The 15,364-nt window shown below is 43.1% G+C and overlaps 1 protein-coding gene and 1 long non-coding RNA gene across 2 annotated transcripts in view; one reads left to right on the top strand and one right to left on the bottom strand.

Annotated features, from left to right (window-relative positions):
* Positions 1-14,333, top strand: part of LOC124287239 — a 29,352-nt gene extending 15,019 nt beyond the window's left edge. Inside the window, exons 2-3 of the long non-coding RNA XR_006901229.1 lie at positions 12,025-12,187; positions 13,348-14,333. This is a non-coding gene — a long non-coding RNA (uncharacterized LOC124287239). The remainder of the gene's footprint in view (positions 1-12,024; positions 12,188-13,347) is intronic.
* LOC124287238 (transcription factor HES-1-B-like) lies at positions 10,449-15,049 on the bottom strand. The gene is made up of 4 exons (XM_046723739.1): positions 14,882-15,049; positions 14,677-14,772; positions 12,338-12,425; positions 10,449-11,512 (listed from the first exon to the last, which is right to left on the bottom strand). Exons 1-4 carry the CDS (start codon positions 14,921-14,923, stop codon positions 10,740-10,742), a joined length of 999 nt encoding a protein of 332 aa, XP_046579695.1. The 5' UTR covers positions 14,924-15,049; the 3' UTR covers positions 10,449-10,739.
* Positions 15,050-15,364: the final 315 nt, after the last annotated feature.

The following is a 15,364-nucleotide window of genomic DNA, read 5'->3' as shown; positions in this document are numbered from 1 at the left end:
TCAGGACAGACTTTGACAGCTTCGAGGGAAACGGGTTATAATCTGCAAAACATTTGTATTTAATATGTGCAGATGAAAGACCTGTGACTCGTAAGTCACAATCAAAGCACCTTTCAAAATGTACGCTTTTTAATAATCCCAGAGCAACAGGTGTGCACTTTCTTTTGTAGGTAAGTTTACTTTAGGTAGAAACTCCTTATCAAAAGAGAGTGTTCGATTGAAGTTTCGACTGGTATGTCACCCCTGGTATTCACAGGCAAGATCTCGACGCTTTAACATTTGGGAACACTGGCGTCTAGCATTGTTTAAGTGTATCTGAGTTCACATTTACAAGGAGGCGGAGGGGTAGCCTAGTGGTTAAAGTGTTCGCTCGTCACGCCGAAGACCCGGGTTCGATTCCCCACATGGATACACTGTGTGAAGCCCATTTTAGGCCGTAATACAGCTGGAATATTGCAAAAAGCGGCGTAAAACCATACCCACTCACGGTTATGAGGAAATTCTTATACGTGTTGTCGACCAATGCTATTCAGTCCTTGTAGCAAAAATATTTCTCCTCCGAGGTCAATATGAGATGCTGTGTCCAGAGTCCCGATCCACAAAGCGTTCGTAACGTTATGACCTGTCGTAACTCTACAGTTTATCATAGGCTTACGAATGTCGTAGCGCTAGAACGTTTTGTGGATCGGGACGTAGTACTTTACACAATTTTGTAAAAAACTCATGTGACGGGCATTCTCCAAAGACGGTGTCGTTATCTGTATTAGTAATTTGGAGAATAAGATGCTTTGACTAGTCACTGTGTTCTCTCGGTATGACTCAAATACGGAAATTCCCAAATTTCTGCATCGTATTTCAAAGCAGGTGTTCTTTTGGGCCTCACTCAGCAATATGTCATCTATATGACGATGATCACAAAATAATTGAGTGACAGACCTGTGATTGATATCATGAGCATCGATCTAGGCAACTGGGATACGACGACATACATGACCCCCGGATCCTATCATTCGTTTCCTTAGACAAGCGTGGGTTGCTGAAAACTAATTCAAACTTCAATATTCACAGAATCCACAATGTCAAACATATTCAAGTCTCGTTCTGTTGGTAAACCACCTGAAAGATAACTTTCTCACCTTAACTAAATGACTAATTCTACAGTCTGGATTCTCAAATATACTTCAGTTATAATTGTCAGATACTACCATCACTACTGGCCCCCGGGGAAGAACGTTAACTCGATGGGAGGGCCAACTAAACCAAATGCTTCTCGGTTAAGTACTTTGGCCTTCAAAGAACACTGTATATGTCAATTTACAGTATGCTGCATTAGGCATACACCACCTCCAAGATTGGAACCGCAAATAACAACACCACCTTCCTATTCAGACAGATTGGAACTTAATAGCTGAGAATTTCCCATCGTTGTTATATTATAGACACACGCCAGACCGTAACAATAGCCCTTGTAGGGTTACGCCCTGGAGAATAATATGACCGAAACACGGGATTTAGGGGGAGCGTGTGGTCAGAAGGTCAGCCAGGCTTCCAAGCTTCAGCCACCCCGACACGCCCGTCTGTGTTGGGGACGCTGGACAATGGTCAATGTCGTCAGTTGAATGGACACGAGCCTGCCTGTCTCGTGGGAAAGAATGCTTGATCTGTGTATATTTTCTGAAGTGGATAAGTCTGGGAAACGTATAATTATACAATCAAACTGTATGAATTTTGCGTTTGCAGCACGCCAGTGACGACTTTGCATTGTTTTTGCATTAGTATCACGTGAGTGACGAGTTGACATAGTTTTTACATTATGTATCGCGTTAACGACGAGTTTGCATTTTTTTGCATTTGTGTCACGTTAGTGATGAGTTTGCATTTTATTTTTGCATTTGTGTCACATTAGTGACGAGGTTCCATGATTTATGCATCAGCATCACGTCAGCGACGAGTTTCCATTGTTTTTGAATCAGCATCACGTCAGTGACGAGTTTCTATGGTTTATGCATCATCATCACGTTAGTGACGAGTTTCCATGCCCTATGCATCAGCATCACGTCAGTGACGAATTTCCATAGTTTATGCATCAGCATCACGTCAGTGACGAGTTTCCATGGTTTATGCATCATCATCACGTCAGCGACGAGTTTCCATGGCTTATGCATCAGCATCACGTCAGTGACGAATTTCCATAGTTTATGCATCAGCATCACGTCAGTGACGAGTTTCCATGGTTTATGCATCAGCATCACGTCAGTGACAAGTTTCCATGGTTTATGCATCAGCATCACGTCAGTGACAAGTTTCCATGGTTTATGCATCAGCATCACGTCAGTGACGAATTTCCATCGTTTATGCATCAGCATCACGTCAGTGACGAGTTTCCATGGTTTATGCATCAGCATCACGTCAGTGACGAATTTCCATCGTTTATGCATCAGCATCACGTCAGTGACGAGTTTCCATGGTTTATGCATCAGCATCACGTCAGTGACGAATTTCCATAGTTTATGCATCAGCATCACGTCAGTGACAAGTTTCCATGGCTTATGCATCAGCATCACGTCAGTGACAAGTTTCCATGGTTTATGCATCAGCATCACGTCAGTGACAAGTTTCCATGGTTTATGCATCAGCATCACGTCAGTGACGAGTTTCCATGGTTTATGCATCAGCATCACGTCAGTGACGAGTTTCCATGTTGTTGGGGTTTTTGTTTGGCATTTGTATCACCCCAGTGACGAGTAATATGTTCCAGTGCAGTTTATGAAGTTCGTGGTTTCAGTGAACGTTTTAATCTACCAGTGAGAGGAACATTTTAACACTAATCTACTAGTGAGAGGAACATTTTAACACTTCAGCCATAAGTACACAATTCTACACAGCTCTGAATACACAATGACATTTCTAAGAAGCTCATTTGAAACGAAAGTGATGTCATGCATGCTATGAGCCATAGCAAGAATGACCAAACATATGTCACCACACTGAATCCCTGTTAATCTGGCATATTCTATTTCCACAACAATATAAACTTGTGAGTCCGAGTGAAGTTGTGAAAAGCTTCTCTTATCATGACATATACAGTAAACAAGGCTTTTTCAACTAAAAGATAGACGAATTGTTTTTGGTCCCGACCGTTAAATGCATATTTTAGTCGAAATGTGTTTAACGTTAAGACCTACGGTTGTAACGAACTATAATTAGTGGTCCCTTTGAATTCGTTATAACCGTAGTAACGCCAAACGTTATGTGTCGAGTATGGAAAAAAGTTCTCTGCAGTGGTGCATACAACTACATTGTATTTGGCAAAAACAGTCAATATCGAGATGAAAACAAAGTCTCAAAGACTCAGTATTTAAAAGCTTTCACATGCTCGCGGAAAAAGGGAAAGTCCAAGAAATTCCAGTCGCACGTTCTGCACCTGCCAAGACCTTGAGGTTAAAGGTCAGATTCTCAAGACGCAACATGATTCCTTGTTCAATTTAACACATACTTATCCCCGCCCCTGCTATGCTTACACCCTATTGTCCTTCAGAGCGTCCATTCCGTTTTGGATTGATAAATTTACAGAATATTGTCCCCAAAGCCTTGACCATTGTGAACCTGCATTTAACTCCGCATGTTTCTTGCCCCCTGCTGACCGATAACCAAGTTTGTGATGAGATCTCCTCAGGTTTGGTCAGTGGTCATTGTGTAGGTATATCATTCAACGTCGGATATACAGTGGGGGTAATTGGCTGGCCCGCCTGGCCATTGTTGAGTCCGCAGACACTGACCGCTGGTCAGACGGCCAGTTATTAACGTTTCCATGTAACCTTCAGGCTGGTAAAGAGGTGTTGAAACGTACGCATGGGGTTTTGACATTCGGCTTTTCTCTCGATGCTGTGGTACTTCGGTCCACATTAGGAGGAATTCATGTTGGAACTAGTTTCTGTCACGTGACCATCACAATGACGTAACGTTCCCTGATGACAATCGTGAACGAATTGTTCCCGTTTTATTTGTTTTAATTTCAAATTGTATCCCGAAACACGATTAACTAGTTTTCAAAGACCCTTATTACACGAACTATACGCGGAGGATTCTGGCGTTATTCGGTTTGCTAATCATGCAATACAGATAACTACGCCATTATTCCCCAAGGTGTCGTGTCGTTGTACGCGGAACGAGCAGAGCGGTTTATTAGGACATTTTAGCGTGAATTATCCCTGTTGACATTGACATAATGCCGGATACATCTACATAACACCCAGACCTTCGCTAAGTCTTCCTTGTCCAAGTCCTGTTGTAAACGGATCTCCTGATGAAATCTCTTATGTCGTACACTGCCATACATCATATGTCTCGTGTATGATATAAGCTCCACGCAGTGGAACATCAACAATCCTAGGAATTTTTATATGTTCTTTTGACTGTTTGTTTGTTGTTGAACGCCGCTCTCAGAAATATTCAAAGTACATGATATAGAACTTCAGTGCAATAGAATACCCAGTCTTCACTATTCTCAGGAACAGATTCCGTTTGGTTTAAAGGAAAACATAGCTGTGAAAGTTATATGGTGGTTTGTGGTGCTGTGCGTAGAACTCAGGCCACAAATCAGTTGAAGTTAAACAACGTTGGGCGCGGAGAGTCCTTGGACGGGTGACCGTGTTTGGCAGCTTGACTCCTGAGAGTTTCTAGAACTTCAGTTCTGCCCCACAACGAAACATATGTGCACGTGTGGTCTCACCTTAGGCAGGTGAGTTTGTTCGAAAATGGCATCTGTTCACCCAGAGTATCATTTCGATGTTGTGTCACTTGGATGGATCTCAGAATATTTTTATTGAACTGTTGACCACGCAAAGAAGTTGACACTTACGGTTGAATATAAAATAGAGACGGGAATTCTCATTTGGTAAACACTATTTTAATTTAATGTGGAACTAAATAATGTCAATATACCAGAATTATGAGAAACAGTCCATGTTGAGTACATTGATAATCCATCAGTGAGTGAGTCAGTGAGTGAGTTTAGTGTTACGCTTTTAGCAATATTCCAGCAATATCACTGCGGGGGACACCAGAAATGGGCTTCACACATTGCACCCATGTGGGGAATCGAACCCGAGTCTTCGGCGTGACGAGCGAACGCTTTAACCACTAGGCTACACCACGCCCCTCATAGCTGCGTGGATCACTGAAAATCAGTGATGACACCAGGTGTTCACGAAAAAAGTTAAGCATGTCCGGTCCTAAGAACGGTTTGCTCGGAAAGCTTGTGTCTGGATCATCTCCATGTTGTATAGTATAAGTTGTTCACTGGTCTCGAGGGGCACATGGGCTGATGTACCCTCTATGTTTGTTTATGTTCCCTGAGCCCGAAGGGAACAACGTATTTATCTTACCGAACACCTCAATGGTAATTTTGAACTGTTTGAAGCACGGGTATCGGATCATAGTATGGAGTACCAGACGACAAGAAAACAAATTTAGAGTTATCTCCCTTCCATCGATTTGCATTCGCAAAATATCGGTAATTTCCGTACATCATACGCGATTCAATGTTATTCGAGATAACAAATTTCTACTATGAAGTACCAAATGAGTTCGGCATTCCCAGCGGGGTACATAGAAAATGTTACTCGCTTGTAAGCGGGGTACATTGAAAATAATAGCAGAGCGCTCAGCCAATCAGAAAACGACTTTTATGTGTGATCCAAGATAAATGTCAGTGTTACTTGGATGGATCTCAGAATATTTTTATTGACCTTCTGACCACACAATGAAGCTGACATACACGGTTGACCATGAAGGCGAGACCAGAATACCAGCTCTGTGATTGCAGTCTGTAAATAATTGAGTCTGGACCAGACAATCCAGTGATTGATCTACACAACTAGGATACGATGACATACATCTAAAAAATCAGCGAGTCTGACCACCCGATCCCGTTAGTCGCCTCTCACGACAAGCATGGGTTGCTGAAGACACGTGTGTTTAATCTGATCACTCACTGATATACACCAGGATCTTCTCAAGGCAATAACTTTTTTGCTTAACCAAATCTGTATATCTACCAGGTGCGTTGTTGATCTTGTTGTGTTTTAACATGGAAATGGTAATACTTTAGAAGTTGTTTGGTCATTCTATGTATGTTATGTTTTAATTGAAACAAAAAGTTACAATTTATATTTAATTATAAACCACCGAAGCTCTGAAATGATGATGAGAAGCGGTATTAGCAATTTATAGCGCAGTATTTTTATGAATTTTTCTCTCATGAGAACTGATTCAACAATGTCATCGTGACAAGGCTCCCATGTGGTAAATTTCAACTCGAGTCATTCCGTGACAAAAAGTCGAATAGCGACTCGTGCCGCTTACGTGACCATTTTTGCGACTGGGTACCGTCTGAGTGCAAACGGGCATATCTGAAAGTACTGTCAACTCGTGGGGCTACAAATATTTCCTACAATATCTTGATATTGCAGATGTATATATTGCGGACTGTAGCTCAGATATAATGTGATTGAACTCAATAAGATACAAGACGTATTTAGAATCCCAAAATATTCTTGAAAGTTCCTTTCATCGAAGTCCGTGAAGCCACGCGCAATCTTATTGGGCCAGAGTTTGTGGGGTGGCCCAATGGTTAAAGCTTTCCGACTTCAGGCGGAAGACCCGGGATCGATTCTCCCCATTAACATTGCTGGATGAAAGCGGCGTAAAACCAAACTCACTTATTGGGCCGTCGTGTTTTCATCAGTGTCACAAGTCTTGCAGCTCACGGAAATGGCCGAACGGTGTCGAATGGCTCCTAGTGTGTTCCCGTGCGTTAAGTCAGAGGTACAGATATCGACATTTACGAGCAAGCAGCTTCTTTGAAGAGATTTATATCACGATTATATTACCAACCACTTCCTAGTTCATTATATTAACTGGTGAGATCAGAGAGAACGAAAAGGAATTACAATCCCGATCCCATCAGCTGCAGGGCGCCCGTATACCGACCGCGGACACAGGTGTCTTGCCAAACAATGATGCAATTTAATTTTATTTAAAAATATGATATTGCATATTTCATTTTTTTTTAATCAACCCGGAAGCAATACATTTACAGGACGTTTTCTTATAAACGCAACCCGAGTCAATAATTGACCTTGTGTTGTGAAATCATAAATGGAACTGAACTCGGGCCTTCGGCGCCACAAGCGAACGTTTTCGTCACAAGACTACCAAACTGTCCCACTAAACTTAAACGGGACGTGCACGCATTGACGTAAGAGGTGATTTTTCATTATGCTTTGTAAAGTTGCATCCAAGTTGTATCAGGATCTGATTGCTAGTAGCATACCCGTGGCTAGTTGCCTCCCTTAGTTGTGCCAGGATCTGATTGCTTGTAGCATACCCGTGGCTAGTTGCATCCCTTAGTTTGTATCAGGATCTGATATCTAGTAGTATACCCGTGGTTAGTTGCATGCCTTAGTTGTGCCAGGATCTGATTGCTATTAGCATACCCGTGGTTAGTTGCATTCCTTAGTTTGTACCAGGACCTGATTGCTAGTAGCATACCCGTGGCCATTTGCCTCCCTTAGTTGTACCAGGATCTAATTGTTAGTAGCATACCCGTGGGTAGTTGCCTCCCTTAGTTTGTACCAGGACCTGATTGCTAGTAGCATACCCGTGGCCATTTGCCTCCCTTAGTTGTACCAGGATCTGATTGCTAGTAGCATACCCGTGGCTAGTTGCCTCCCTTAGTTGTGCCAGGATCTGATTGCTTGTAGCATACCCGTGGCTAGTTGCATCCCTTAGTTTGTATCAGGATCTGATATCTAGTAGTATACCCGTGGTTAGTTGCATGCCTTAGTTGTGCCAGGATCTGATTGCTATTAGCATACCCGTGGTTAGTTGCATTCCTTAGTTTGTACCAGGACCCGATTGCTAGTTGCCTACCAGGTACCAGGATCTGATTGTTAGTAGCATACCCGTGGGTAGTTGCCTCCCTTAGTTTGTACCAGGACCTGATTGCTAGTAGCATACCCGTGGCCATTTGCCTCCCTTAGTTGTACCAGGATCTGATTGCTAGTAGCATACCCGTGGCTAGTTGCCTCCCTTAGTTGTGCCAGGATCTGATTGCTTGTAGCATACCCGTGGCTAGTTGCATCCCTTAGTTTGTATCAGGATCTGATATCTAGTAGTATACCCGTGGTTAGTTGCATGCCTTAGTTGTGCCAGGATCTGATTGCTATTAGCATACCCGTGGTTAGTTGCATTCCTCAGTTTGTACCAGGACCTGATTGCTAGTAGCATACCCGTGGCCATTTGCCTCCCTTAGTTGTACCAGGATCTAATTGTTAGTAGTATACCTCTGGCTCTCACCTATGCAGTAAATATAACGTCATTTGTAGCCTACCACCTACCTGACATCTCGTCGTACAAATGAAACACTTTCCAATTCAACGTAAAACCTAAAAAAGGTCTTGATCTTTGATTGAGTGATTATTATTTGTTGTCGCTTTCATAAAATAGACAAGCCTCGTTACGACGGGGACACCTGAATTTGAGGAATACAGTCTACCAGTGTTTGGAATTGAACCCGGATAGATGGCGTCACAATCCAACGTTTTAACCACAGGCCACCCATCGTCCTTGCATGTGTGGTATTCAATATCAGACCCAATATCAAAATTTAAAACATATTCTTACTTCCGCGTTTGCCCAGCAGGGGCAAAACAGACAAGACACGACACATTTTAATGTACATGTACTTCTGCTTATTTATTTTGTTGATGTAGTCAAACCTTTATGCCTAACCCATTCGAAGGAAAATACAGCCGATTCTATTGTCAATGTATTTGCAAACAGTGAATACATCCATGATGCGATGAGGAACATCTGGTCGGAACAGCATGCTATGAATACCGGGGGCATGCTATTGCACGACTGACTCATACAATATGTACGTATTTCTTTTAAGTTTATCATGCGATCTGGAGACTTGAAACGTACGTTTTAAATTGTTCAGCCTGAAGGCCATCCCCCCATGCAATTTCAACCGGTTCAATGAATACAAGCTTCGTATGTTCAATCGCTGTATTGTATCACGGAGAGTACAATTTCCTGTGATATGTTTTACTTATCCACTTTACTTCAAACCATTTGGGTCCATTACTATGACAATATACTTTATGTATTGTGAAATCGTTCATTATGACAATATATTTTGTATTTTGAGATCGTTCACAATGGCAATCGACGTTAAAAGGGCAATGATGCCGGAAGATCCTGCTATTGTGATTTTCTATATCGTAGAAAGGTCTGTAATCATCGAACAGTAAGAGGTATAATTTAGATGAGATGAGATTATGGTTAAATGGTCCTCTACAACAGAGGGCAATTCAAAGTAGCCACATAACTTTGACTATTTCCGAAGCGATCGTACCTAAATAGTTGTGACTACAACGTTTGACACGCGTTGTTTAACTCAGCGCTTGGCAAAATTCCAGCTGTAAGACGGCGGTCTACGGATAATTAAATCAGGACTGGACAATCCAGTGATTGATAGAAATTTAGGGATCCGTGACACGCTGTCAACCAAGTACCGGGCCTGTAGCTTGTAGAGACGATCCATTCAGTTGCCTACCCACGTCAAGCCTCTGTATTTCTACTTCATTTCCGACCCGTGAAGTCCGGGTTAAAATGAATCTTTAGTAACCCATGCTTATCGTAAGAGGCGACTAACGGGATCGGGTGGTCAGGCTCGCTGGCTTGGTTGACACGTCATCGGTTCCCAATTGCGCCGATCGATGCTCATGCTTTTGATCACTGGATTGTCTGGTCCAGACTCGTTATTTACAGACCGCCACCATATAGCTGGAATATTGCTGAGTGCGGCGTAAACTAAACTCACTCACTCACTCACTACTTCATTTCCACAGACTTTTGATACTTCGTTTACACAATGGGAGAAAAGCCCAGGTCTTTCGGATGAGGCGGACAAACCTAGAAACATAGACGGGATGAATCGGGATTCGAACCCACGAGCATAGGTTTGTCGCGTAATCAAGGGACGCAACTCTGCACAGCCATGCCTCCTCAGGCCAAATAAGTACCGCCAGCTGTCCCTATGCTGCTGTCTTAAGTCATAAACAGTCCGTACGTCTGGACAAGGGCTGACTAATTGTTCTCATTCTGAAATCCATCCCGGAACGAACGCTTTAACTTCCTTTTGTCATTCGAGTGAGTGAATGAGTTTAGTTTTATGCCGTTTTTAGCAATATTCCAGCAATAGCACGGCGGGGGACACCAGAATATTGTCATTCGACATGTCTATTAATAAGTTAGCATAGATATGGCACCAATGAGAACAGTATTTCTGTTACATTAGTGTAAGCACTAGGAAAAAACATAGATTCCTTGGAGAAGTTTTTTACGAATAGCTCAGGGCAAAAACAACAACACGCTTCTAAAATGCATAGCACTGTGGTATATTTGTAACCGATGAAGTTATACAAAAATATGAATATATTACATAAATGTTTTCTATGAATCAACAATTTCGCTGTATCACAGTCTTTCGAGATGTCGTTGTTCCTCAGATCTGGCCCGCAGTAGTTTATCCTTGCACTTTAACTGCTGCGAGTGCCGATAAGTCCAGGATCAGTATTGGAGTTTAGAACCATATATAAGCGGATCCTGGCACAGTTAAGGAACGTAACAATGAATATCACACCGAAGCCCGCAAATGGTGAAACCTCTTAAATGTGCGACCACGGCCTCCAGATTGAACCTTTCCCACATTCTAAATTATCTCTACTTTCAAAATGGCTGCCATGGATGTCATTTAGGTTTTGCTCACGAACTTGCACGTGTGGCTCGTGTTGCACGTGCTTCATTGGTAAATTAGAAAGTTGTGCAGGTGCTGAGACAAAACATGTCTCAGCAATGCCCGAACATGGGATGATGGCGATGTTCCCTGAGACCTGTGTCATCGGGTAGACTGTTGAGGGCGTGGGAAGCGTTAGAATTTGAGTTGTCGCTACAGACGTCACAGGCGTTCCTGACAAAATGTGATTAGACAAAGATGGTGTGTTCTGAAAACTGGCAGGCACAGCATAGTTCGACACCTGAGTGCTGTTTACAATGTTCGCAGGCACAACAAAAGCTACTTCCCCAGAAGAGAGTTTTGTCGGTATAACTTGCATCGCACTAAATACTTGCGCCGTTTCCGGTGCCAGTGACGTCACGCTCGCTACGTTGTTGTTGATATCCGTGGCAACGTCATTCTTTGGTAATTCCGTCGAAGGCAGGATCTGGTTACTGGATACAGCCGGCGATGCAATCTCCCTATTTGATTCATCCGGAAGTGACGTCATTGTCTTAGATGTTAGGTGGTCTAAAACGCGCGTTTTGAGTTCTGCGTCACATCCGGCGACAGTATCAAGGTACCTGCTGACTTCCTGTTTGCACTCATTGTAACCATGGCGGTGTTTGGTTAAACTATTGCTACTTGGGTCTTCCGCCGCTGTATCTGAAGTAAGACAATTTAAAAATTAATGTGAGAACAGTTCAGTTAAAATGGGTCGGTTTCAGGGCTAATGGTGAAAGTGTTGAGCTTCAATTCTTTCACCCTCTTCCGTCTCCCAAATTCACACTCAATAGTTTCAAAGCCGTGCCCATGGGCTTTAACAAATGGGGAAGTGGTGAACATCAGGCATTAGATAAATAACCAGTGAGAATTGGACTTCAGCAACCCATGTTTGTCGTTGTAGGCGACTGACGGTATCGGGTGGTCAGACTCGCTGATTTGTTTAACACATGCCATCGTTTCCCAATTGCGTAGATCGATGATCATGATGTTGATCACTGGATTGTTTGGCCCAGACTCGATTATTAACAGACCGCCGCCATAGAGCTGGAATATTGCTGAGTGGGGCGTTAAATAACGTAAATACAAACACATAAGTACATGGACAACTATTCAAATCGGTGTTCAACCCGAGTTTCTCATCCTCTGACGTCATCTGTAATTTATTCTAACAGCCACCGCTCTCATCAAATCTATCAACGCGACGATGACAACAAAATGACATGCATGTAAAAGTATGCCACAAGCCGATGTTGATATATACAGGTTGCTGCAGAGATGAAGGCGGGTAGAGCGTTGGGTGGTACAATCTCACCTGTCAATCAACGATAAGTACAGGTAAGGGGAGACTGCGGTCACTCACCTGCTACTCTAATGCTACATAAGATATTGTTATTTCCATTACAATGTGAGGTATGTTGGATCGGGCATCTGACAGGTGGCTTAAGGACAGGTATGTTGTGTGAAATGGGGCGTGGAGGGTCTAACCTGTAAGCGAGTGTCTCTGGATCTCTCTCAGGTGTTTGACTGTCATCTCCAGAATGTCCGCCTTCTCCATCTTGTTGTGACGCCCACCCTTTGACAAAAAATAAATTGAGTTACATTGTTGATTATTCACTGATAAGTATAATCAGCAGTGACTGTGACAAGTCACTTCCACGGCTGTGGTGGGAGCAGAACAGTGGTGCAACATCATGTGTAATCTAACGAGCAGCACATTGAGGCATATGGAAGGTCCCCAATTTTGTTCAGCACCTTAAAGAGCCACAGCCTGAGCGGATCAATGACTAAAACTAAGTGATACCTTTCTGATTGCATTCACTACCTCAAGGATAGTCGGGGCGGTGGGGTAGTCTAGTGGTTAAAGCGTTCGCTCGTCACGCAGAGGACCCAGGTTCGATTCCCCACATGGGTACATTGTGTGAAACCCTTTTTTTGGTGTCCCACTCCCTGATATTGCTGGAATATTGCTAAAAGCAGTGTGAAACTAAACCCACTCACTCACTATGTGTTCGAAACTCCTTGTTTCTGAACAAATGGAGAGTTGCATGAAAATTTAAAATAGTGGGAGTTTTCATTCCGCAGACAGAAATACTGTCATAAACTGTCGCTATCAATATGAGTACATGTACATTAAAAATCTCTTGAAATTTTGTCTTAATAAGTCCATCTCGACATTTTCTCACAACCTATTTAACATTATGATGAAATATAATTATATCATTAATTACAAAAATTGTGATGCGGGCGAGTGAATTCGCCTTGTCACCACCCCGCCACCCCCACCCCACCCTCTCAAATCTGCCTTCATCAGCTGATCGAATAAGCCGATACCACTGTTTTTCGAAGAATAGTTCGTCTCAACATTTACGTCGATTATCCTTGAGTTAGTGAGTGCAATCAGAAAGGTATCAATTAGCAAATAACATTTTAATTACCGATATGATACTCCATATATTGAGTGAGTTAATGAGTTTGGGTTTTCTCCAATATTCCAGGAAAATCTCGACGGAGTCAACAGGAATAGGCTCCACGCATCTGGAATCGAAACCGGAATTTCCCGAGCGAACACTGCAACAACTTGGCTACCCTACCGCCTTTCAGCACATCGAAAAGGGTCAACAGTGGCAATAAATACCAAATACATACATTTATATGTTCCATAATAATCCACAGACCACAAGCCGTGTCAAACAGAGAGTGCAAGGGATTAGAAACGAAACGAAAACATTCTCGTTGCGTTCCAATGGTGAACGTGGAAAGTGTTCCCGATACATCCATTAATCGGCTTGCTGACAGTCACCCGCATCTGTTGAAAGTCCGTGTGAGACAAGCAAGGACGCTTTCAATACTACCGAGTTACGTATTGTGAATGTAGACATACACCCAAACTACACAGCATTTGATAGGGCTGTTGCTTATATTCCGTGATAAGTCAAACTGGTTATTCACACCCTGTGCGTTTAAAGAACATGAACCAATACAGTATCCCTGTCTAAGACTGGGTAGTATGTGTCGACGAAGACGCATGTGGCCTCAGACAAGTCTGCCCCTTCACCCTGCCTCTGTGTGAATCCACACTACTGCTCATATATGTGTACCTCATTAACACGGTAAATTTCCGGAAACGTAATATCGATAATTCCGGAAAACGTTCTGCAGAATTTCTGCGGTAGTTTGGCAGAATTATGAAGATATCCTTAATGAAAATCGCCGGTCGTTCGAATAACGAGGCGCGTTGACGTATTTAAGGCCTTCCACTTGGGGAAAGGATACGTTTGTAGAATTAAACGCTACCTTCGTATAATTACCATACCGTGCGAATGTGGTATGACAGACATTTCGAGAATGCTTCGAGACAAAAAGAGCCTCTGAGGTTAGTGTTGAGAGGTAGTGTGGCATTCTCGTACAAGCTCTACATTGATGTCTACTAAATTCTAAAATGGGGATTCACAGTCTGATTCAAAGCGCAACAGCCTTTAAGACAGCTACAATTTGTACACATGTAAATGATATCACATCATTTGAGTGAGTGAGTGAGTGAATCAGTGGTTTGTTGCCGATCATAGTGATATGTACGTGTGATAGCCTGCAGCTATGTATTGCTTGGCCCACGGCATCCGTGACGACACTCAACGACGTCACGGCTCCAATTTATCCCTCCGTACTGGTCATTGTGACTACAAGTGTAATAGTCACCAGTACAAGCCATTTGCAACCTGTTCAACCCGTGACGCGGTAGATGTAACAGGCAGGATTTAACACCTTTTTCAAATGTCTTTTCCAGGTTATAAGTTCATATGATAAAAATATGTTAAGATATTTACCTCTTTGTTAATAGCATCTAACAGTAAAGATTTCAGCTCCGACAAACTGGCGTTTATTCTGGCCCGTCTCCGTTTTTCCATCATCGGTTTGTTGATCTGAAAACAGAAACGAAACATACACTCTTCCACCCATATTCTATTATTATATATATGTATATTATATAAACATCAACAATCCGACAATTGAATACTTTGTTGTTCATACCCTGCGAGAGTCCCTCGCCGACGCTGACTTCTCAGATCTCATGTCTGTGTTATGTTCCACGAGTTCAGATCGTGTCCCTTCTGTGGAGGAATGTTGCCCAGCACGCGCGTATATCGATAAAATACCTACACCATGCGCTTCGTGTGACAGTCACAGACACACGGGAACGTTACACCGTCTCAACTCGCGTGTCAATCACGTTCCATTACGCTCCGCCCAACTCGTGGCGTTGCGATCAGTCATTGGTTGAAATAACGTCGCGAGCAGCACCACGCCTTGGCGCATGCCTGAACACGCCCGTCAACCAGGAAAATTGTTCATATGGTAATGAAGGCACGCGACCAGGCTTCAGAAGGAGTGTGGGAAAACCCCGCCCCCACCTCGCGGCCAGGTAGACGTCACCTGGGTCCCCCCAACCCTCTACCTGGGGGATATATGCGGCCAGGAACGCAGATACCCGACACACCAAAACACCTCGGCGAG

This window comes from Haliotis rubra, unplaced genomic scaffold (assembly GCF_003918875.1).
Source record: "Haliotis rubra isolate DU_JTF1 unplaced genomic scaffold, ASM391887v1 Scf4, whole genome shotgun sequence".
In the NCBI taxonomy this organism is placed as follows: Eukaryota; Metazoa; Mollusca; class Gastropoda; order Lepetellida; family Haliotidae; genus Haliotis; species Haliotis rubra.
The sequence above is the reverse complement of the archived record's forward strand: the minus strand, read 5'-3'. Positions and strand labels throughout refer to the sequence as shown.

Coding starts and splice junctions, on each gene's coding strand:
- LOC124287238 (XM_046723739.1), bottom strand. CDS start 14,923: ATGAGATCTGAGAAGTCAGCGTCGGCGAGGGACTCTCGCAGG. Junction 12,426..14,676: donor TAGATGCTATTAACAAAGAG/GTAAATATCTTA, acceptor TTTTTGTCAAAG/GGTGGGCGTCACAACAAGAT. Junction 11,513..12,337: donor CCAGAGACACTCGCTTACAG/GTTAGACCCTCC, acceptor GTCTTACTTCAG/ATACAGCGGCGGAAGACCCA.